This window comes from Scyliorhinus canicula, chromosome 2 (genome assembly GCF_902713615.1).
Source record: "Scyliorhinus canicula chromosome 2, sScyCan1.1, whole genome shotgun sequence".
Taxonomy (NCBI): domain Eukaryota; kingdom Metazoa; phylum Chordata; class Chondrichthyes; order Carcharhiniformes; family Scyliorhinidae; genus Scyliorhinus; species Scyliorhinus canicula.
In genome coordinates this window covers 222,161,481-222,187,018 of record NC_052147.1, presented here as the reverse complement: position 1 = coordinate 222,187,018, position 25,538 = coordinate 222,161,481, and the positions used below count along the sequence as shown (strand labels likewise).

The following is a 25,538-nucleotide window of genomic DNA, read 5'->3' as shown; positions in this document are numbered from 1 at the left end:
GCAGGAGGCGAGAGAGGCCGGCATTCTGGCCTTTGCATCTCTAGTAGCCCGGCGTAGGATTCTTTTGCAGTGGAGGGACACGAAGCCTCCGAGCCCGGAGGCCTGGGTTAACGACATGGCCGGGTTCATCAGGCTGGAGAAGGTCAAGTTTGCCCTGAGGGGGTCGGTACAAGGGTTCTTCCGGCTGTGGCAGCCCTTTCTCAATTTTCTGGCGGAGGGTTAGAGGGTGGTCATTCTCAGCAGCAACCCAGAGGTTGGGGGGGGGGGGGGGGGTTAGGGATCTGTTAAGGGGGTTTGTTTTTGCGACTGTTTGTTTGCTACTTCCTTGTTTTTTTGTATTGTTATTTCTGTTTATTTTTATACTCTGTTTATTTTATTGTTGGGAGGAAATTTGTAGTTGAAAAATTTGAATAAAAATTATTTTAAAAAAAAAAAGAAAAAGTTCTGAGAAAGCACAAAAATGGTAGCTTCATCAGATCTAATCCAAAAAATTGGTCAATTACAATTGCCCTCACTTGAATCGAAAACCAACTTTAAAACTACTTCATTTGGCTATTAAATACAAAAATTTGGGGATTTTTCTGGAGAACAATATGAAGATGTGCCTGTATTGAAACATATCACTGGGACTTCCCTGTCAAATACTCAGGGCAGCTCACGTATTGGTGGTGGTTCATTGATCGGGAAACTATAAACCGAACAATAAAGCATTGACAACATCTGTATTCCTTGGGCCAGTTTCAATACTCATGTTGGTCATAACCAGCTCTACCTCATCCCACCCAATGACTGTAACACAACCTAACAAAACCTCTGTGCTTTCAGACTGCAGGTCTAATATCAAGTTCTGAAAGCAGCAGAAACATCTCTGACTGAACATCATCAAATCCAAATTCTGTGCCTGTTAACCCCCAATTCGTAGCTACTTCAGTGACTGGGGACGCGATCCACAGGCCACGTTGTGCTCTCTGTTGAGCACAGTGCAGCCGATTAATGCTGGGAGAGGCATCTTGCAGGCTTCCCGGCAGCCCTTCACACCTCACGGAATCCACCTCCATGTCAGAAACATGCCCACAAGGGACGTGACCAAACGCCAAGCGCCGAAGCTGGTTTTAAACCGACTTTGGTGAACTTACCCGGGATCCACCGGCCTTGCGAGATCCACTGGCCACCCCCGACGGCGATCATTCAGCACTGGTCCACACAAACGTGGACCAGGCACAACGGCACCCAGGGAGTCTCCCGGGCCATCGGAGACCCCTGGGTGGTCAGGGATAGTGCAGGGTGCCCCCCTGGCACTCCCCATGGAATTTGGGTACATTGGCAATGCCAGGCTGGCACCTTGGCACTCCCACTCTGGCACTACCAAGGGGCCCAGGTGACACGTCCTAGTTGGCAGGTGCAGTGCCTGGGTGTCAGGCTGGCAATGCCAAGGGTCACAGCCTGAGGGGAACCAAGGCCATGAAAGGAGCGTGGAAGAGGTTTTGAAAGGTGTGGATGTGCAGGGCAGGTAAGTAGAGGCCACTGTGAGGTTGGGGGGGAGACAGGTGAGGGTCCTGCAAGGGGAGGGGCCTGTATGTGGACGTGGGGAGCCCTGAAGAGGGGGGACCCCAGGGACTCTATAGCAGGGTGTACTCTCTTGGGGGTAATGCCTATGTGTGTGGGTGGGTGACATTGCCCATGGGTGGGGGTGTGGGGCACCAACAAGCTCACTTAGCGATCGGGGCATCCTTTCAAAATGGCGGCCTGATCTTTGCATTCAGCTCCCCAGTGCTAAAAAAAACGCTTAAGTGTGGGCTAATCTGGTGAGAAACACTCCAGGGCCCAAAAAAGTGACTAAATGTCATTGAATAGAGATGTGGAACTCACCGGCTCAAACTCCCTGAAAAACCCTCCACAAATGAACTTAGAAATTTTGGGGGAACATCACCAACAATCCACATTATCATGCAGAGCTTCAAAGCCTATATTCAATTACCTATTTTCACATGAACTGTAGCATTATTTCCACTCACCTGGTCCTTAACCCCAATAAAACCTCTTGCCTGCCTTAATCACCTGCAGGCTCAACCTCTCCAATGTTCCCTTGCCAGGTTTAGTGTTCCATCCTAATTATACTTTAATTTGTCCAAAACTGTTTTATCCACTCTACTCTGCTTCTCTATCACGCCTGTCTTCCCTGACCTCCAATGGCTCAGTTCATCCAACTTAACCGACTGACGTGATAAACTCCTTGAGCCATTAGGGAACAGAAAAAAAAACACTTTTAATTTATTTACACTTCATAATAATCGTAATCTTGGAAGTGTATGTTGACTTTTTCAGCATGAATGCCATGTGAAATGAAAATTGCTTATTGTTACAAGTAGGCTTCAAATGAAGTTACTATGAAAAGTCCCTAGTCGCCACATTCCGGCGTCTGTTCGGGGTGGCTGGTACGGGAATTGAATCGTGCTTCTGGCCTGCCTTGGTCTGCTTTCAAAGCCAGCGATTTAGCCCTGTGCTAAACAGCCCCTGTATTGGTCTTATTGAGTACTGGTTCATCCGGCTATATGTATTTCACTGGCATTTATTTCAGAGTTCTTTCTGAAGTGATGATCTGCAACTTGTAGCAAAAGACACCTTTCATACAGTTGTTTTTCATTAAATGTTTAATGTTGTTCTACAGCTTTTAACGAATGGCCAGGAAAAGTGGTGGATTGGATTGTATGCGGAAAATTCCAAAGCTGGATTTCGGTAAGAAGTGACAATGTCCAAAAATTTCCCTGTGGTGTCATTAATCAATCATTAATGATATTTAAAAAAAGGTCTTACAAAAAACAAAAACCAGGGGAGGGCTAGCCCTCCCGAATCTACAATTCTACCACTGGGCAGCAACAGCCGAGCGAGTAAGGGGATGGATCCAGGAGCCAGAAGCTGAGTGGGTGCGTGCGGAGGAGGCCTCCTGCATGGGAACCTCCCTCCGGGCCCTCGCCACGGCAGCACTCCCATCCCCACCCAAAAAACACTCCAGCAGCCCAGTGGTGACAGCCACCCTCCAATCCTGGAACCAACTGCGGCAGCAACTTGGCCTGACCAAAATGTCGAACAGGGCTCCCATCTGCAACAACCATAGGTTCGCGCCAGCACTGACTGACGCCACCTTCAAAAGGTGGAGGCAGGACGGGGGGACACTGACAGTCAGGGACCTATACACGGACGACAGGATCGCAACACTGGACGAACTGACAGAGAAATTTCAGCTAGCTGGGGGGAACGAGCTACGGTACCTGCAGCTCAAAAACTTCCTACGAAAGGAGACAAGGACGTACCCACAACCGCCACGACAGACACTACTGGAAGACCTACTGGACGCAAGTATCCTGGAGAAAGGGAACTGTAGTGACATGTATGACCGACTGGTAGATAGGGACGACACCGTACTGGACGCAACAAGAAGGAAATGGGAGGACGACCTGGGGATGGAGATAGGGTGGGGACTCTGGAGCGAAGCACTGCATAGGGTCAACTCCACCTCCACGTGCGCAAGGCTCAGCCTGACGCAACTAAAAGTGGTACATAGAGCCCACTTAACAAGAACCCGTATGAGTAGGTTCTTCCCGGAGGTGGAAGACAGATGTGAACGGTGCCAAAGAGGCCCGGCCAACCACGCCCACATGTTCTGGTCTTGCCCCAGACTCGTGGAGTACTGGACAGCCTTCTTCGAGGTTATGTCCAAAGTGGTGGGAGTGAGGGTGGAGCCATGCCCGATAGTGGCGGTCTTCGGGGTTTCAGAACAGCCAGATCTATTCCTGGGGAGGAGGGCGGACGCCCTTGCCTTTGCCTCCCTGATCGCCCGCCGTAGAATCCTGTTTGGCTGGCGGTCAGCAGCACCGCCCAGAGCTGCGGACTGGCTGTCCGACCTCTCGGAATCTCTCCAAATGGAGAAAATCAAATTTGCCATCCGAGGGTCGGACGACGGCTTCCACAGAACGTGGGAGCCATTCATGCAACTGTTCCGGGACCTATTTGTGGCCAATGTACAAGAGGAAGAATAGTCGGGGGAAGGTAGCGGGAGGGGGGGGGGGGGGGGGGCTACAGGTTCGGTACGGGGGTTCTCTCCTAACAATTTGTAATTTGTTCAATATAAAATATGAAAACTGAATAAAAACATTTATAAAAAAAAAAATTAATGATATTTATTCTATTAAATGATTTATTTGTATATAGCTGGATAGATGATTCATCAATGTATTACAAGAACTGGGATGACAACTATCCAAGCCGTTTGCCCAAACATAGTGGCAGGTGTGTTTACATGTCATCAAAAACAGGTAATTATTCCATTTTACCAATCATTACATTTGTTACATTAATATTTGGCATTTAAAGGTGAAGCCACACAGGATCAGAGGTGAGGTGATAAGATGGATACAGGGGCAGCAGGGTAGCATGGTGGTTAGCATAAATGCTTCACAGCTCCAGGGTCCCAGGTTCGATTCCCGGCTGGGTCACTGTCTGTGTGGAGTCTGCATGTCCTCCCCCTGTGTGCGTGGGTTTCCTCCGGGTGCTCCGGTTTCCTCCCACAGTCCAAAGATGTGCGGGTTAGGTGGATTGGCCATGCTAAATTGCCCGTAGTGTCCTAATAAATGTAAGGTTAAGGGGGGGGGGGTTGGGTTACGGGTATAGGGTGGATATGTGGGTTTGAGTAGGGTGATCATGGCTCGGCACAACATTGAGGGCCGAAGGGCCTGTTCTGTGCTGTACTGTTCTATGTAACTGGCTTAGTCACAGGAGGCAAAGGGTAGCAGTAGAAGGGTGTTTTTCTGAATGGAAAGTTGTGACCAGTGGTTTTCCACAGGGATCTGTGTTGGGGCCTCGGATCTCTGCCTGGACCTCTGTTGTTTGTAGTGTACATAAGTGGAGGAAAATTTAGCTTGTCTGATTAGTAAGTTCGTGGATGACACCAAGATTGGTGGAGTGCCAGATAGTGTTGAGGATTGTCAGAAGATACAGCAGGACAGAGATAGGTTGGAGACTTGGGAAAAGAAATGGAAATGGAGTTTAATCCGGACAAATGTGAGGTAATGCATTTTGGTAGGTCTAACAGAGGGGAAATATACCTAAATGGCAAAACTCTTAGGAATACAGAAAGTCAGAGGGATCTAGGCGTGCAGGTCCACAGATCTTTGAAGGTGGCAACACAAGTGGACAAGGTAGTCAAGAAAGCATACGGAATGCTTGCCTTCATTGGATGGGGCATCGAGCTTTTAAACTGGCAAGTTATGCTGCAGTTGTATAGAACCTTGGTAAGGCCGCACTTGGAATATCGCGCACAATTGTGGTCGCCACACTACCAGAAAGATGTGGAGGCTTTGGAGAGGGTGCAGAGCAGGTTTACCACGATGTTTCCTGGTCTGGAGGATGTTAGCTATGTGAAGAGGCTAAATAGACTTGGACTGTTTTCTTTAAAAAGACAGAGATTGAGGGGTGACCTGATAGATGTCTACAAGATTATGAGGGGCATGGATAGAGTGGATGGGCAGGCACTGTTGCCCAGGGTGGAGGGGTCAGTCACCAGGGGGCATCGGTTTAAGGTCCGTGGGGCAAGGTTTAGAGATGTGCGAGGCAGATCTTTTTACGCAGAGGGTAGTGAGTGCCTGGAACGCGTTGCCAGGGGAGGTTGAGGAAGCAGATACATTAAGATGTTCAAAAGGCATCTTGACAAACACATGGATAGGATGGATATAGATAGATACAGTACAAGGAAGTGCTGAGGATTTTGACCACGGTTGGTATCATGACCCATACAGCCTTGGAGGGCCGAAGGGCCCGTTCCTGTGCTGTATTGTTCCTTGTAACTATGCTAGATAATATTTATAAAGTGCATGAGCAGTTTGGAAGCATTCTTTAGTAGAACCTCAGCAAACCAACTTCTTTGTGAATTAAGCAGATTTGACACTGCAACAATCATTCAGCTGTGGAAAGAAAATTCAGTATTTAGCTCTTGCTTTTAAAATTACATTTTATGAGCCTTCATTAAATTTGTTAAAATTTAAAATACGACAGTCATTTGCATACTTTCATCTGATTGTCACCACACCACAATACCATTCTCTCTAATTTCCGTACATAATGCAGGGACCTTGGGCGAGTGCCGTTTAGCACTGGTCCTCACAAAGGGGGACCAAACAGAACGGCACTTGTGGGGGTCTCCAAGAGGATCAGAGGCCCCCAGCTGCATGGCCTTTGGACACGGTGGTGTCCTGGGTTCCAGCCTGGCACTGCCAAGGTACTCAGGTGGCACTGCCAGCTGATAGGGGCACTGCCAGGTTGGCACTGCCAAGGTGCCAAGCTGACATTTCTGTGCACGCGTGCTATCGGGCCGGGGTTGCCCACTGGGGGGTAGGGACCCTCCCATGTGTTCAGGCTGGAAGGGAGGTTGGGGATCTTTTTTGGGGCTTCAGAGGTCGGGACGCCATATAAAAATGGCGGAGCTCCCCATTGTAAAAAAGCAGGGCTATGTGCAGCCTTGGCCGCGCATTCCCCATTAAGGCCTATTATTCAAAGTAAGTGGCATTGAATAGCCATTTGTTTCTCGGCACTGTGAGTGCCAGGAAACACGCGGATAAAGGCACTCGATCGGGGACATTGTTCCCTTTTGGGAAGATCACACCCTATATTTTTGTTGAAAATTTTGAATAATTTCTTGAAATGGTCCCACTGTTTATGTACCATCATGCATTTTAGTCTACTCACCCAATCCACATTAGCCAGCTTCCCCTTCATTCCTATGAAATTGTCTTTGTTTAAGGTTCTTTATTGTGACTGAATGATGTCACTTTCAAATTTAATCGGGTACTATGATCACAATATCCCAGAGGATCTTTTATTGTGAGATTATTATTTATACAATACACAATACAATGTCTAATTATCCCAAGTTGGTTCTGCAATATATTATTCTTCGAAACTGATGCAAAAGCATTCTACAAAACCATCTTCCTGACTCTCTTTGCCAAAGTTTACAAGAAAATTGACAACCCCACAAATATTACATTGATCAAATTGCCTTAGAACCATGTCTCTGTAAAGGCAATGATTCATCTCAATTACCAGACTCCTAAACAATCCTCTTATGGACTGACCTCATCAACACTACACCCCTGTATGCTTCATCCGATGCTGGTGTTTATGTAGTTACATTGTATACCTTGTGCTGCCCCATTGTGTATTTTCTTTTATTTCCTTTTCTTTTCATGTACTTAATGATCTGTTGAGCTTCTCGCAGAAAAATACTTTTCACAGTACCTCGGTGCATGTGACAAAAAACAAATCCAATTTTCCCTTCACCTGACTCCTCAGGAGAAATGGCTAAATGTGTTATCTAAGAGGTGGGTTTTAAAAAGGCTCTGGGAGTTCGCAGAGCAGAAGAATTGAGAATTCCAGGGCCTGTAGGCAAGATGACTAAAGGGTCTGTCACTGATGGTGGAGTCATGGGTTGCTGGGGGGGGGTTTGCTGAGGTGGGGGTTGAGCAAGCGATGTCTTCTGTATGTCTTCTGAAAAGGTTTTTATCTTAAGTGGCTGTTTGTACATGGGATCATTTCTGAGCTTCCGCTCAGTTTGACATGTTTTTGATCAGAAATGTAACTGAGGCTCCACAAATCGGGATGGATGTAATAGAAACCTAACCAGCGTGGCAATCCATATGGGCGGCACGGTGGCGCAGTGGTTAGCACTGCTGCCTCATGGCACTGAGGACCCAGGTTTGATCCCAGCCCCGGGTCACTGTCCGTCTCACCGCCACAATCCAAAAAGATGTGTAGGGTTGGTTAATTGGCCACATTAAATTGCCCCTTAATTGGGAGAAAAAAGGAATTGGGTACTTTAAATTCATTTTTTAAAAGGCCTGGCAATCCACCATCTATTTCACTGCAGCTCTAAATCAAAACTAAAATGGGCTAACAGTTCATCAAAAAGTTACAAACAATTCCCATTTCGATTTCAGTCAATCTCAAAAATTTCATCTAACCTCTTCCCCTCCTCACCCTATTAGGTTCTAACACTTACAAGCATGCACAACCTCCCCCTATTACTATGACATATTAGATCTATCCACATCTCTTTATTGACTCCAACACTGAAATCTGAAATCATACCTCAGGAGAATCAATGTGAATAACACATGTGAAACACTTTATTTACACCTTCTGCAATGTCATTACATCCTTTCTATAATATGGTGATCAGAACTGTGCACAATACTCGAAGTGTGAACTAACCAAGGTCCTGTAAATTTAACATAACTTCTCTGTTTTTCTTCTATCCCTCTGGAAATTAATTCCAGTCCTTTGTTTTTTAGTGGCCGAATTAACATCGGTCACTATGATAATAATTTTTGTATCTGCCCCTAGATCCCTGGCTTCACAATCCCATTAGATCACAGAACATGAACATAGAATTCCTGCAGTGCAGAAGGTGGCCATTCGGCCCATTGGGTCTGCACCATCCCTCTGGAATAGCACACTACCTAGGCCCACTCCCCTGCCCTATCCCTGCAACCCCATAACTCCACCTATCATGCACATCTTTGGACACTAAGGAACAATTTAGCATGGCCAATCCACCTAACCCTCACATCTTTGGACTGTTGGAGGAAACTGGAGCACCCAGAGGAAACCCATGGTGTTAGTATATGTTCAGGCAAACAGTTTCTACATTTTCAACTTGAAAAATTAGACACAGAACAAAGGCAATGTAGGGAATCATTGTGGAGTGTGTGGAAAGTAATATGCAGGCCATCCATCACAGATCCTCATTGTGTCAGGGGCCGCACATTTGTCAGGGATTTGTGTCTTTAGAGCAAAGAATTTCTGTGTTCATGGAGCAATTGGTTACAATCCAAAGCATCAGAGAGGATTGATTGTATTCTGCAGGATGTGGTTAGCCAAGAAACAGTATTGAAAAGTTCACAGGACAGAATGATAGTGCAGAAAGAGAGAAGGGGATGACCACCCTTGAGTAGCAGAGTGAATCCGCTGCAAGAAACCCCTGGGTTACTGAACTGTTACGTTGCTAGATAGACTTTGAGGCAATGAGTGATACAAACTGTTATAACCCGCTAGGAGTTCATGGGGTATGGACTATTAGGTTCCCATGATTTCAGCAGAATTTGAATTTCCCCATTTAAGGAAGTCCTAACCATAACCCATAACAAGGGAAGCCTGACCAGAATAAAAACCTGGCCCGGATGGGGGACAGGGTGGGAGTACCCTCAAGGAGTGGAGAGTATAGTTGTGCAATAGATTAAACCTTTTGTTTTACCTCCAATCACTCGTTCCTTATGGTCACTCTGCTTGGATCCAACTCTCGCAACAAGAATAAAGTGGGGCTGTCGATGGCGGCAATTTCTTCAAACTCGTGCCACTTTGCAAAGGCCTCAGGAGTCTGCTTTACCGACAGCAGGGGTGCCGCACATTGGGAAACTCGAAACCTTCGATGTAGGTACAGATGACTGGTCCCAATATGTGGAACGAACGCAGTACTTTTTCTGAACAAACCATTATCGGGGATGAGCGGCTTGTGGAGCTACCACTTAAAGCGTAATGAAGAGAATCACTTACCCCGATGCTCCGGGTATGCATCTTTCCGCTGCCATGGTAGCGTTAGTGGGCAAGCATTTTGACGTTTCCATTTTCATATGGCTGCCCAAATCCAAGGGAAGTCCTTGACCAACTTTTTGGCCCACCTGAGGAAACCATTTTTTTTAATACATTTTATTATAAACATGTATCAAAACAGGTTACAGTGAATAAACACCCCAGGAAACATACTTCCCAACAATCAACTATACAGTCTGCTCAGATTTTTCCCCTTTTTCACCCCCCCTCCACGCGACGAACAGTCCCTCAAACACGGTCGTAAACATCCTCCACCTTTTCTCAAACCCCCGCTGCAGAGCCCCTTAACTCTTACTTTATCTTCTCTCATCACAGGAAGTCGTACAGATCACCCAACCAAACCGCTACCCCCAGTGGCGATGCCAACCGCCACTCCAGCAAAATTCGCCACTGTGCAATCAGGGAGGTGAAGGCCAAGACATCGGCCTTCCTCCTCTCCATGAGCTCCGGCTTCTCTGAAACCCCAAATATCACCACCAAAGGATCAGGGTCTACCTCCTCCTCCACTCTCCTGGCTAAGACCACGAACACTCGCGCCCAAACTCTTACCAATTTTTCACAACCCCAAAACATGTGCACGTTATTCGTTGGCCCCCGCCCACACCTCTCACTCATCTGCTACCTCCTGAAAGAACCCACCACCTTAAACTGTATCGGGCTCATCCTTGCACAAGAGGAGGTCCTGTTTACCTACACAGTGCCTCACTCCTTACTCCCCAATTGAACCCCCCTCCCAACTCCGCTTCCCATTTCTCCTTGATCTTCACCACCCACTCGCCAGCCTGCTCCCCCAGCCATTTGTCGCCTGAGGAAACCTCAACTGAGTTTTGTAAGTTCAGGGCATCCTTGCCAAAAATGTTGCGAGAGAGATTGATTTGCGGGATCAGTGACAAGGCGACCCAAAAGGAATTACTGGCCAAACCTCGCTTGGACTGTCAGAGAGCTGTTGAAGTCACCATATCCCACAAGAGTGCAGAACAAGGAGTACATGAGCTGCAAGGGATTGAGGCCTAGGATGCTCGACTGCAAACCAAGCACAGCCTTCCAGGACCGAAGACACGGATCCCCGACCATGCCGAGAATCGGGCCATTGGCGGTGGGCCCCAGAGGCCCCACCGACATTTTCCCCCAAACCGGAGGAACCGGATTGTGGAAACCAGTATGCATATGACCACCAAGACTGGGCTGAAAGACACTAGAGAGAGCGCCTATCCCCCCCCCTTCCCAAACCCCCATCTCACCAGGCGTGACCACACTCCCAGGGAGCAGACATATTATACGGGCAAGGATGTTGGCGACTACCAGCATTGAAACTGCATCACTGTGCCGAAAGTGGCGCTGATCCGCATCACATAAACGACCATCCAATTCAGAAGGAGTTCGATACCAGGGCCACCATTTTGGTCGTCAGCCAGAAAACCTTTGATCTGCATCAACCAGTCGGCACAGCCACACTATTTCCATGCCCTGTCAGCTCCATACTTCATACGGCTCAAGGTTAATGCAGTGCTCAACTGATTGGAGCTGTTAGGCATAATCCACCCGGTACAGTTCGCGGATTCAGCAGCTCCAATTGTGTCCGTGCTGAAATCCGACGGCTCCATACGCCTTTGCAGCGACTAAGCTGACAGTCAACCGGGTTTCTCGTTTGGACCACTAACCGGCCCAAGTACAGAGGACCTCTATGCGAAGCTCAGCCGAGGGCTGTCGGGAGGGTCGGGGAGCCGTCCGTAGCGGCGTTCCTGATCGCGCTAATCTGCGTGCAACAGCCGGCTGTTACTAACACCGGCTGCAAGCGGCCTTCACAATGGCCACGAGCATGTTAAAAAAATGCGGCCGCACTGCGCATACGTGTCCGATCATCCGCGCACATGCACAAAACTATGCTTTTTGTTTTACAAGTTTGGGGGGTTTATTCATTTTATTCATTTAATTTTTATTTTTTGCTTACAAGTTCGGGGGCAGGGGTTTTATTTGATAAAATTTTACAGGAAAAAAATTCAGAACTTTGGACAGATGTAGCTCCATACTTTTCGACACCGGAAGGCTCCACCTTCATCCAACAGGTTCCATTGGAGGAGCGTGTACGAGGGCCAAAGGGACCCAAAACCATTTCCTCCATTTTTGTCAGCAGCAAACAAGGTAAGAGAAAATGGTGGGTTGCACAGGTCGGCCGGCGTGGGTCGCGAAGGTCGGCCGGGTTGGGTCCCGAAGGTTGGCTGGTTGGTAAAAATGGGTCCCCGGAAAAAAAGTTTGAAGAACACTGGTCTACTTTGATGACCTACTGATTACCAGTTTAGATGGGCCAGGAATACTTACGTAACCTTGGCGAGCGCCTCTGATGTTTGTGGCCTCTGGCATTCGGCTATGCAGGGAAAAGTGCATTTTTCACGCCGAGGAGGTCACATACCAGCGTTAACGCATGGATCGCCACAGCCTTCACCCTGCCGAGGACAAGGTCCGGGCGATCTGACAGGCCCCCGTGCCAAACGAACCAACAGATCTCTGCTCTTTTTTAGGGCTCATAAATTATTATGGGAAATTTATCCTGAACCTGGTGACTTGGCTGGCCCCCTTAACTGCCTGTTGAAAAGGAGCCAACCATGGAAATGGTGTCAACCACAACGTGTGGCTTTTGCGGAGGTGAAAAAGCAACTCTCATCATCGTGGTTCCTGACCCATTTCGACCCCACCAAGCCACTGATACTGACCTGCAACGCAGTTGAGGCGGTTTTGGCCCACAAAATGGATGCTGGCACAGAACGTCCCATCGCATTTGCTTCTCGGACGCTCGCTGCTGCCGCGTGGAATTATACCCAGATTTAGAAGGAGGGTTTGGCTGTGGTTTTCGCGGTAAAGAAATTCCGTAAGTATGACTACGGCCACGCTTTTACCATTGATGGACCACAAGCCCTTGTTTGCGGAGGACAGGGCGATTCGTCACGTTGCATCCGCAACAGGAAGCCAGTTTTTTTTAAACAAACAAGGTCTCCCACGTCCACACCACTCCGTACCACCCAACCACAAACATGTTGGCTGAGCAAGTGGTCCAGAATTTCAAGCAGGGAATGCAGAAGCATAAGTCTGGCCATTTTCATTTTGTTGTAGGACCAGACCACATGCCACAATGGGTGTGGGACCTTCAGCGCTACTAATGGGATGACACCTTCACCACACTTGAGCTTGGCGTTTCTGGACGTTGGCGAGAACGTCCATCGTGGACAGGATCAGTCTTAAGAAGATTCAGGCATGTGGGCGTCCCTGTGACGTTTTTCACCGGGCATTGCGGTGCTTATCAGGAATTATGACGGGCCACATGGTTCCCTGGCGTGGTACTAAAGCAGACGGCTCCAGTCTCTTACACTTCAGAATAGAAAAGAATCCACTGTAGAAAAAATTAATTGATATGATTTACTGTCACGTGTGCCGAGGTGCAGTGAAAATATTGTTCTGCGTACGGTCCGGACCATTGTTCCGTACATGAAAAAACATAGGATATACATAAATACACAATGTAAATACATAGACACAGACATGGGGTGAAGCATGAGGAGTGTAGTATTACTCAATAAAGACGATGTGTGAAGAGATCAGTTCAGTCCATAAGAGATTAATTCAGGAGTGTGGGAACAGCGGGGAAGAAGCTGTTTTTGAATCTATTAGTTGATGTCTTTTGCGGGGTAGGGGGGGGTGGAGGCTACGTGGCCACCCCTCCTCCCTTTTCAGCCCACGCTTCATTCTGTGATTCCCTTGGGTTCCCTCCTCTCTCCTTCCCCCTCTGCTTCTTTCCAATGTATGTCCTCATTTGCTTTCCTCCTCCCTCTTTCCTCCCCCCACCTCTTCCTAGTCGCTGTTGGCCTCGAACAGGCTGAACAATGGCCCCCACGCTTTGTGGAAGCGCTCGTTCAACCCTTGGATGTATTTGATCTTCTCCAGATGGAGAAATTCCAATACGTCTGCCAGCCAGTCTGTAGCTGTGGGTGGTACTGCTGATGGCCAGCCGAGCAGGATTCTCTGGCATGCGATTAAGGAAGCAAACGCCTTCTTCCTCATATGTAGTTCTGCGTGGTCCAATAACCCGAAGACTGCCACTCTCGGGCACGGCTCCACCCTCACCCCCCACAACCTTGGACATTACCTCGCAGAAGGCTGTCTAGAGCCCAACAAGTCTGGGGAAGGCCCAGAAGATGTGGGCGTGGTTGGCCGGGCCACCCTGTGTAGCCATCTAAGATGGCCACCTGTAAAGGACCATGGGAATTATGGCCAACCCAGGACTCAGACACATACAGAGCCTATGTGTATCTGAAACACAGGTAACCAGACCTGATCTAAACCCCCGGGTCGTTTGCATTTTAACGGCCCCTTTTCCCAGGACAATAGAACTCCAATCAAGCAACTGGTACAGCCACAGACTGATCGGCGTCACTCCCTTTACTCAGAAAGCCCAACTGCCAAGGTCAATGACCGCTAACGACCCACCCAGCCACCAAGGGACCCGACCCTTTATTGGCCGAAATCAAAGACAGTGATCAGAGCCCTGTCGAACTATTGGGTCCAAGGTTAAGGACCGCCCCAAAGAGCGCAAAATCCCAGAGGGATAGAAGAGAGCACAGCCATGTGCTCGGTCTCTCTTGGATCCGGCCTGTGCCAACCCAACTGTAGAAGGAACAGCCAGCCAAGTCCAAGACCAATGATCGCTGCCTGACGGATAAGCCCAGCAGAGACAGAGGCACTTTCTTCAAACCAGCCAAGTGAAATCCAGATAAAGGCCTTATCCATTTGCACAGTGCCAGTCGCCCTGAAGCTAAGTATAGGTTATTGTAGCTGATAGGTGTAGTTTAACTCGTAGTAGATATTGTGTTTGCATGTCGAGGTAACTCTTGTGTATGTAAATAAACCATCTTTTGAACTAATTAACTAGTTATGTGGTCATTTGATCGATATAAGGGAAGGCTTGTGGTTCACCAACATCATTAATATTAGCAACAGTATTGGCAACACTGTTGGGATTAAAACGAGCAAAACCTGGCACTGTTCATATTTATCCTCTACCTCTGGGAAGAACCTGTTTATTCAGGTTCTGGTCAGGTGTGCACTGTGCACCACTTTAAACTGCATGAGGCTGAGCCTAGCGCAGGAGGAGGTGGAGTTGGCCCTGCTCAGTGCTTCGCTCCAGAGTCCCCAACCCACTTCCGTCCCCAGTTCATCCTCCCATTTTCGGCTGGCTTCATCCAGCAGTAGTCTTGCCCAATCCAGTAACCATGCATAGATGATCCCACAGTTCCCCCTCCCTTCCCTTCCTACTGTCCATGTTTATTAGTTCCTCTAGTCGTGTGTCTCTCGGGGCCCTGGGCTATCTTGCCGTCTCCTTGCGGAGTAAGTGTTTAATTTGGAGGTGTCTGAGTTCCTGTCCTGTTCCAGATCTTCCATCAGTTCACCCAAAGTCGCGAGTCTGTCCCCAAGTAAAAGACCCTGACTGCCAGCGTCCCCCCATCTTGTCTCCATTTCTAAAGGTGACGTAGATGGCTGGTGGGAATTTGTGGTTTCCACAGATGGGGAGATCTTGGTCAAACTGAAATGCTGCCTCATTTGGTTCCATCTCTTCAGTGTCACTACCACCACTGGGCTGAATGTGTACTTTGTCGGGGGGGGGGGGGGGGGGGGGGATGCTGCCGTGGCGAGGGTCGTTCCCTTGCAGGAGGACTCCTCCAGCCTCACTTACCCATCCTGAGTTTGGTTCTCGTATTCATCCCCTCACTCTCTTGGCTGTGGCTGCCCAGTGGTAGTATTGTAGATTCGTAGGGCAAGCCCGCCCATATTTATCCTCCTTTGCAGTGTCGACTTGGGGATCCTTGGGTTCTCACCGCCCCACACAAAAGCCTTGATCATTTTGTCTATATTGTGGTAAAAGGGGTTCAAGATTGGTATGGATCTGAACAGGAAGAGGAAACTCGGCAGTAGGTACATCTTGATCATCTGCACCCTCCCCGCCAGGGAAAACGGGAGTACATTCCATCTCTGTAGGTCTTTTTAAATTTTCTCCGCTAGGCTGATCCCGTCTGCATGGAGCTGATGCTCTCCATGATCTCTCCCAGACCTATTGGTGCTTCCAGTCTCCCCGCCTATCGTCCCCCATGACAGGCTCTGCTATTCCTTCTCTGCTATTTGTCACCGGGCCACCTCTCTCAAGGCTGCCTGCTTTCTCAGCTGGTGAGCCAGTAGGCGGCTTGCCTGCTCTCCGTGTTCATAGAAAGTCCCCTGTGTCTGGCACAGTTGGTGCACTGCTTTCCTGGTAGATAGCAGGTTAAAGTCCATTTGTAGCTTTACCGTCAAGGCCTTGGAGTACTTTCTGTCGATCTCCAGAATAGAGTTGATTAAGTTGTTGCCTGGCCTCCTTATCTTCCCTGTCTCCATGCACCTTGTAGGCTATAACCTCTCCCCTAATCACAGCCTTCAGTGCCTCCCATAACATGGAAGGTGAGACTTCCCCATTCTGGTTATTAGTAACATACTCGCCTTTGGCCTGTGCTGTTTTCTGGCAGAAGACCTCATCGGCCAAGAGGTACATGTCCAACCTTCAGGTGGGGCATCAGGCACGGCCCATCTCCAACCCCACATCCACGTAATCTGGAGCATGGTCGGAGATAACTATCGTGGAGCATTCCTCCCTTGCTATTCCTGGAAGCACCGTTTTCCCCACTGCAAAGAAGTCTATCCTTGAGCATGCTTTCTGAACTAGCAAAAAGAACGAGAATTCTTTCTCACTGCAGTGTAGAGCTACCAGGGGACCACCGGCCTCATCTGCTCCATGAATGCTCCCAGTTCCTTAGCCATGCCTGTCCTTTCCCCCGATCTGGGTTTTCAACGCGACGCCAGTGGGTCTGTAGACAGTTGAAGTTGCCCCTCCCCATAATCAGTTGGTGTGTGTCAATGTCAGGGATTTCAGTCTTTTTTATGAGGTCCGTGTCGTCCCAGTTCAGCGCGTACACATTTACCAGCACTACCAGTGCCCTGTCCAGGACACCACTGACCATGATGTACCGACCCCCTTGGTCCATAACTGTCCTTGTCGCTTTAAACCTCGTCCTCTTGGTAATGGCCATTCACCTTGCCCACGTCCTGTAACACGAGTGGTATGTCTGTCCCACCCAGTCCTTTCTTATCCGTAGTCGGTTCTTCTCCCTCAGGTATGTCTCCTGCAGGAAGACGGCTGATGCGGGTTCAGACTTTTACCTCGCACTACTAGCCTACAGGTCGACTCCTTTGTCCACTGGCCTGTCCCCAGCACAATTGTTAATGAACCACACATTACGGACAACGGTGCCTGCAATACACATCCCTTGACAACTTTCCGGTCCTGCAAAGAATGCAACTGTCTCGAGCCCAACACAAGTCGGGGTAAGACGCCCGCGCCATGGATCTCCCAGCTCTCATCCCTGATGACCAGGTTCGTGTTCAGCTACCTGAAGTTGGCTGGTCTGCCACCGCTGTGGTGATCAAGCAAATGGCCCCCAGATCATTTCTGGTTGGTATGCAGGATGGCTCTTTTCTTCGGCGTAATAGGCGGGCACTGCGTCTGCTTCCACGCTCGCCACCAGATCGTGATGCCCTGCCTTGCCCTCAGGACATGCCCTTCCAAGAGCTCGTCGATCTACCTCTTCTGTTGCCACCCTCTGCGGCTGATACAGCCCCGCCCGTTCCAGAGCACGTGGCCCCCGACCCACCCTTGAGGCGGTCAACCAGAATTCGTTGCCCACCACAGAGACTGAATTTATGAACTGATTGTTTCGTTACCTTGGTTCTTCATTTGCACGTTTGTACATACTGTTATTTATATTCCATGTTTTGTTACATGCACTCTATCTGCACTAGACACCTTCCCATGTAAATACGTTAGGATTTTTGTATATAGTCAGGATCCTGGTCATGTAAATATGCTCACATACTCTGTATATAGTCAGGCACATTTACATACCACACTATTTATTGCCATATACACATTTTGTTCAAAAGGGGGAGATGTCATAATATACACACAAGTATATGATGGTGCATAGACAGACGCTGACTGACACACTGAATGACCAATCAACACACAGAACACAGCAGCCAATCACCAGACAGGACACGGCCACTATAAAGCCAGGGGGCACTAGTTTTCCCGCTCTCTGGGGATCCAGCTTCTGAGACAGCCAGAGCCCGTGAGCAGCAACACGAACATCCACCATGTGCTAGCAGGATAGTCTGGTCAGGTTAGCCTCAGGTCTCCAGTCAACTCAACATAGTGTCAACCCAGAGTGCAAGTATGTTTAACAGCTCATAGGTCAATAAAATAGAGTTGTACTTCTACAAGTGTTGGCAGCCTGTCTCTCTCACTGCTATGGTAAACGCAGTCCTCGCAGACCCAGCATACCCAACACATCATGGACCAGCACCTGAAGTGCAGTATCCTACAAGGCTACAGACTGGGTGGTTGGAAGGTGGGATTAGAATACATGGCTGGTTCTTTATTTTTTGGCCAGCACAGACACAATGGGCTGAATAGCCTCTTTCTGTGCTGTACCTTTTTTGTGGTTCCACGGTTTTAATCTTTCAAAGAATGAGTCAAGATTGAGTGGGGTATATGCAAATCCACAAAGCATGCCAAATTAACTAGGTAAGTGAGAAATATTAAGAGCTCCAGAGGGATATGATAAATTAGCTGTGACAGAGTGTGGCTTAGGTGGAGGGGACTGGGAACCTAATTTCACATGTAACATTTTCAGGAGCAAAAGAAGAAAGGAGATGGGATGGCAGTGTTGTGAAGAATTCTATCAAATTGATAGAATGTAAGGGTGCCATGACAGTTTTGTTGAGACATATATTGGATTGGGAAAAGAAATAACTCAAATATCAGTCTGCATTACAGACCATCATACAGCAGTGATGAGCAGGTCATACCTACAGACAGTTTAGAGAGCAATTTACAAACAGCTGGCTTGTAATGCAGAACAAGGCCACCAGTGCGGGTTCAATTCCCGTACCAGCCTCCCCGAACAGGTGCCGGAATGTGGCAACTAGTGGCTTTTCACAGTAACTTCATTGAAGCCTACTTGTGACAATAAGCGATTATTTTTAAAATATATTATTAATAGCATTGGATGAGTTTAACTGTCCTATGTTGGACTGGGATAAAACAGATGCCTCTGGTCAAATTGAAGAATGCTTTTTATAATGTGTTTATCGGCTTCATAAACTGCTGTCTTTGGAGCCCAAGGAAAGACGTTTTGCTGAGATTAGCTCGGGGAAATTATGTGAGGCAAATAAATAATGGGCAAGTAAGGTAGAAAATGAGAATATGAAATAGAAAGAATCATGAGGATGCAGCGCTGGGCACTGTCTGATATTTATAGTGAACTGATTGCGTTAATACCATATACTTTCACACTATATTTTCAGGAAAAAATAAAGCTTCTTTGAGCAATTAGTTTATCAGATAGTTCCTGGAGAGGTGCAAGCACAATTCTCAGTATATCAATTAGAATAATTAAGAAATTGTTCTTTAAATGCACATTAAAATCGGCAATTTCATATTTTTCTTGTATTGTATTGTTTGTATTATATTACATTGCTATCCTAGTCACTTGGACTATAATTTTGTGTTTATTTGCATGTTTCTATCCTGACAGGGCGCTGGGGTGATAGCAAGTGCTTTCTGTCTCTTCCTTTCATCTGTAAACGTCACAATATATCACTGATAGAGGTTGACAAAGCTGAGAGCTACCTTCCAGACCTCTTGTGTCCAAAAGGTTGGCTGTATTTTGAACATAAGGTGATTTTAGAAAAAGAAAAAAACTTTCATTAGTATATTTTACATGATAAACATTTTAAGAATACAGGTATACATTGTTGGTTGTATAACCAGTGGTGGAGTAAAAGTGTTTTGTTAAAAATAATAATCTGCATATTAAATTACAAAACGAAAATTGTATGCTATTATTTTTGTATCATATGAAATTGGATTTTTTAAATTTCCAATTGACAAAACAACTTGTATTTGTTTTGTGCTTTTCACATCCTGAAGACTTTACAAAGCAATTCACAGACAATTCATTGCTTGTGAAATGCAGTCACTTAATTTATAGGCAAATAACAAGTAGACAGCGTTTCAGCATGTTTACAGGTATAAATGTAACCCAAAACTCACACTACAGAGGAACTTTACTGGTGACTTTTGTTTCCTCTATAACAGTGCTTCCTGCTGTATGCCCCAAAGGATAAGAGCCAGCTAAAGCACTGGTATTCTGCTCAAATGTTCTGCAGTATTCATGGAGGGACACTTGCTACAGTAGAAAATGAAATAGAACAAGGTAACTTAAAATGACTAATGGTATGTTACATACACCTTGTATATTCAGATTTTTCTTTCATGTATAATTGCATGTTCCTGCACCTATATAATCAACATAATGTAGTGATCTCTGTATATTAATATATATGATCAATCTATGATCATGTATAGTGCAGGTTAGGTGGATTGGCCATGATAAATTGTCCTTCATTACCAAAATTGCCCTTAGTGTTGGGTGGGGTTACTGGGTTATGGGGATAGGGTGGAGGTGTTGACCTTGGGTAGGGTGCTCTTTCCAAGAGCCGGTGCAGACTCGATGGGCTGAATGGCCTCCTTCGGCACTGTAAATTCTATGATCTATGTAAAGCTAGTTCTAGCAATTGAACACTAGATCTCTCACTATCAGGACCTGTATAAATAGTTTTCCCGCTCTTTCTGAAGGAGTGTGTATCAGGAGTGCAGAGAGAACAGACGTAGGAAAGCGAGAGAGAAGAAGTGATTTACATAATTTTACATAGAACATACAATGCAGAAGGAGGCCATTCAGCCCATCGAGTCTGCACCGACCCACTAAAGCCCTCACTTCCACCCTATCCCCTTAACCCAGTAACCCCTCCCAACCTTTTTTGGTCACTAAGGGCAATTTATCACGGCCAATCCACCTAACCCGCACGTCTTTGGACTGTGGGAGGAAACCGGAGCACCCGGAGGAAACCCACGGAGACACGGGGAGAACGTGCAGACTCCGCGCAGACAGTGACGCAGCAGGGAATCGAACCTGGGATCCTGGCGCTGTAAAACCTCAGTGCTACTGTGCTGCCCACTTGTGTTACTGTGTTGCCCACGGTATTATTAGTTATCAAAGTATTGTAGTGTATAAGGTAATTAGTTATATCGACAATTGTTTATTTGTTTTACTAGTTGAGTATTAAGTAAAAAGAACTTAGGGCAGCACGGTAGCATTGTGGATAGCATGCATAGACCTAGAAGGTTGACTCCACAACTGGGAGCAATGCTCTCGAGGCTTGCCCCACCAACTTTACAGTGGGAGCCAGGGCCTAAACAGCAGCCCATATTTCAACCATTCGAACTAGAAAAATGTAGGAAAAATAATCCAGAGACTCGATTAAACTGAAATTGTGTTTCATTTAATGTAATGAAGCCCCTGTTAGTTTAATTGTATGATAGTACTACCTGTTTCTGTCATGTGTAGTTCGCAGTTAAAATGGTAGACAGCAGAATTCTAGCAAGAATGGGATGGTGCGGTAAAAGACTCAATTTTGAACAACCTGCTGATCAACCCCTGCCCAATCCTTGTCAGACAGGGAAAAATAGAATAAACCCTGTACGGTGTAACAAACGGCGCTTCTGCTCAGACTTTCAGATTAGATTACACTGTTGCTTCATTTTCCAGTGTTATGCATTAACTGTTTCTATTTATTTTCCCGTAACAATTATGAACTAGACCATCAGTAGCAAAAGCTTTACTCAAAGATTGAGTCGATACTGTTTCCACTTTTTTTTTAATTCACAGCATTTTTAACAATTCAGCTCCTGGATAGATCAACTAGTGTCTGGATAGGACTGCACAGCGATAATTTTGAACGTTGGGTGAATGGGAGGCCTGTGAAATATTCAAACTGGTTACCAAATGAGCCAGCGCGAGACACTGCAGATCCTTATAAAAATGATCCTGTGAGTTTGGTTTTTCAAATCTGCCACCTGAAAATGTGCTGTGTATTAATACGTTTTGTACAGAGTGTATGTCTTTGAAGTAACAAATAGAGTTAGTGTGGCTTGGTGGGCTAAAATGGATATGGATCCCAATGTTCCTGTACCCTCTGTACCTAAATAAAGTGCATTCTGCTTGATCTAACTTGAACCTGCCTGAGTTTTCAGATTGTGATCACTCTCACTGGCTCAATGTTTCCCAGCCCTGAAAGTTCTGCTGCACAGTACAGGCTGCTGAATGGAGAACCTTCTAATTGTCCAAAAATAGTAGCCACAAGACCCCCAAACCCAAAGATTTTGGGGGCCAAGAAATAAAGATTCCATTTACTTTTCTTCAGGCTGCAAGGCCTTCCCAATGGCCTCCTCGAATCATAGACAGAAGGAGGCCATCGATTCTGCACAAGCCCTTGGAAAGAGCACCCTATCTAAGCCCTCACCTCCCCCCATCCCCTTAACCCAGTGACCCCCATCTAATCTTTTTGGACACTAAGGGCAATTTAGCATGGCCAATCCACCTAACCTGCACATCTTTGGACTGCGGGAGGAAACCGGAGCACCCGGAGGAAACCCACTCAGAATCCTCTAATCTGAGTTGGCCAGGTGTAAGACCTAACTTCTGGGAACATTTCCTCATCCCAGAGTGCTTAAAGTAGAAATAACAGATGCGTTGGTGGTCATTTTCCAAAATTCTTTGGACTCTGGAATGGTTCCTACAGATTGGAGGGTAGCAAATGTAACCCTGCTATTCAAAAAAGGAGGTAGAGAGAAAACAGGGAACTAGACCAGTGAGCCTAATGTTGATAGTAGGGAAGTTGCTGGGGTCCATTATCATGGATTCATAGCACAGCATTTGGGAAGCAGTGTTGTAATCTGACAAAATCAGCATGGATTTACAAAAGGAAAATCATGCGATGAATCAACTAGAATTCTTTGAAGATATAACTAGTGGAATTGACGAGGGAAAACAGGTGGATGTGGTTTATTTAGACTTTCAGACGGCTTTCAACAAGGCCTCACATAACAGATTAATATGTAAAGGTCAAGCGCATGGGGTTACGGGTAGTGACTTAAGATGGATAGAAAGCTGGTTAGCAGACAGGAAGCAAAAAGCTGAAATAAATGGTTATTTTTCTGATTGTCAGGCAGTGACTAGTGGGGTACGCAGGGATCTGTGCTCGGACCCCAACTGTTCACATTATATATTAATGATTTGGACGAGGGAACTAAATGTATTATCTCCACATCTGCAGGATATACAAAGTTGGGTGGGCGGGTGAGCTGTAAAGAGGATGCAGAGATGGACAGGCTAAGTGAGTGGGCACATGTATGGCAGATGCAATATAATGTGGATAAATGTGAGGAGCTATCTCCACTTCAGTAGCAAAAATAGGAAGACAGATTATTATTTCAATGGGTGTAAATTGCGAGAGGTGGATACTCAGCGAGACCTTGGGTGTCCTCGTGCATCAGTCGCTGAAAGTAAGCGAGCAAGTACAGCAGGCAGTAAAGAAGATAAATGGAATGTTGGCCTTCATAGCGAGAGGATTGAGTGTAGGAAAAGAGATATTTTACTACAATTCTATAGGGTATTGGTGAGGCCACACCTGGAGTATTGTGTGCAGTTTTGGTGTCCTTATCTGAGGAAGGATGTTCTTGCTGTGGAGGGAGTGCAGCGAAGGTTTAGCAGGCTGATTCCTGGGATAGCGGGGCTGTCATATGAGGAGAGACTAATTTTTTTTTTAGGATTATATTCATTGAAGTCCAGATGCGTGAGAAGGGATCTTATAGAAACGTAAAAAAACTCTAACATTATTAGACAGGGTGGATTCAGAAAAAAATGTTCCCGATGGTGGGGGAGTCCAGAATTAAGGGTCATAATTTGAGGAGAAGGGGTAAACCTTTTAGGACTGAGGTGAGGAGAAACGTTTTCACCTGAGGAGTGGTGAATCCATGGAATTCTCTAGAAAGTAGTTGAGGCCAAAACATTGTTCAAGAAGGAATTAGATACAGCTCTTGTGGCTAAAGAGATCCAGGGATGTGGGGGGGAAGGCGGGATCAGGGTATTGAACTTGATGATCAGCCATGATCACAAGGATTGGCGGAACATGCTCGCTGGGGCGAATGGGCTCCTGCTTATTTTCTATGTTTCTTTGTTAATGATATGCACCTGTAGGAAAATGGAAGGTCCTGTCAACCCTATATGAACAACTGCCCTACTCCCACACCCTTGGGAGATCCTTGGGATAATCGTAGGCAATATGAAGGAGTTAGAGACTCGAGAGATTGATTTTCAACCTTTTTTTATTGGATGGATATAAAGGAAATGAAAATTTGCCTATTTATGCTTGCCATATTGTGATATTTTCAATGGGTGACATTTCAGGAATTATGTTATTTTCACTTTGAGTGGGCCGAACCATTTGGTTGACTTTTGAGAGCCTGTGAGATGAGCAGTCTCCAACTGGGATGAGGTACTATCTCACTGGGAGGCAGTTAGACCCTAAAGCTGTGAAGAACAATTAATGTGATAAACACCCCTGGATATCTATAGGGGAGATGAAATTGAGATATACAAGATGATAAAATGTATCCAAGTAAACGTGGAGCGGATGCTTCCTCTTGTGGGGCATTCTCGAACGAGAGGTCATAGGATAAGAGCAGCACATTTAAAAGGGAGTTGAGGAGAAACTAGGGGTGGGATTCTCAGACCCCCCACGCCGAGTCAGAGAATCCCTGGGGGGCGGCATGAACCACGCCCCGACGCTGGCTGCCGTATTCTCCGGCGCTGTTTTTTGGGCGGGCGTGGGATTCACGCCACGCCGGTAGGGGGCCATTGGTAGCGGCACCCCCGGCAATTCTCCAGGCCCCGATGGGCCGAGCGGCTGTCCATTTTTGGCCAACCCGCTAGTGTGAATCACTCAACTCACGTACCAGCGGGACCTGGCAGTTAAGTCAGCAGTGGTGGTCCTCGGGGGGGCCGCAGGGGGATCTGACCCCGGGGGGCCCCCACGGTGGCCTGGCCCGTGATTGGGGCTCACCAATTTGTGGGCGGCCCTGTACCATGCGGGCTCTTCTTCCTTCTGCGCCGGCCCCTATAGGGCTCCGCATGGTCAGCGCGGCGAAGAGAACACCCCGCGCATGTGCCAAAATACGGCGGCCGGTCTGCGCATGCGTGGAAGCACGCCGGCAGTTCCGTACATGCGCCAGATCACGCCGGCCGTTCCGCGCATGCACAAACTTGCGCCGACCCTTCGGCGCCGGCTGGAGCAGCTCCAAACCCTCTGGCGTCCACCTCGCCCCCGAAAGTGCGGAGAATTCCACACTTTCTGGGGCTGTTGGCGCCAGAATGGTTGGCACCGGTTCTCCCGCCGGCGCGGGGACTTAATCCCCAGAAGGGAGAATCCCGGCCTATTTCTCCTAAAGGGTTGTGATCTGTGGAATTCGCTGCCCCAGAATGCTGTGGATGCTGGGACAGTGAGTAAATTTAGTTAGACAGATTTTTCAATGGTAATAGGTTGAAGGGTGATGGAGAGCAGGCAGGATATTGGAGTTGAGGCCAAGATGAGATCAGCCATGATCGAATGGCAGAGCAGACTCGATGGGCCAAATGGCCTAATTCTGCTCCTGTATCTTATGAATTTATGAATTTAGCTGTGCATAATTCCACCCATGTCCACTCTCTGCACATTGCAAACCCTCCCACTATGTCTAGATATATTCTCAGGATGCAAAACTGAGGTGGTCTACTGCCTTTCACGCCCTTGGCAGGCGTCCTCTGGGAGGGAGTGACCTCTGTCTGATATTGCTGCATAATCCT

The 25,538-nt window shown here is 47.2% G+C and overlaps 1 protein-coding gene across 1 annotated transcript in view; it reads left to right on the top strand.

Moving 5' to 3' along the window:
- Positions 1–25,538, top strand: part of pla2r1 (phospholipase A2 receptor 1) — a 208,688-nt gene that overhangs the window by 145,318 nt on the left and 37,832 nt on the right. The window contains exons 18-22 of the mRNA XM_038789643.1: positions 2,669–2,736; positions 4,210–4,313; positions 19,329–19,471; positions 19,892–20,009; positions 21,525–21,685. Of these exons, the coding sequence (XP_038645571.1) occupies positions 2,669–2,736; positions 4,210–4,313; positions 19,329–19,471; positions 19,892–20,009; positions 21,525–21,685 (594 nt within the window). The remainder of the gene's footprint in view (positions 1–2,668; positions 2,737–4,209; positions 4,314–19,328; positions 19,472–19,891; positions 20,010–21,524; positions 21,686–25,538) is intronic.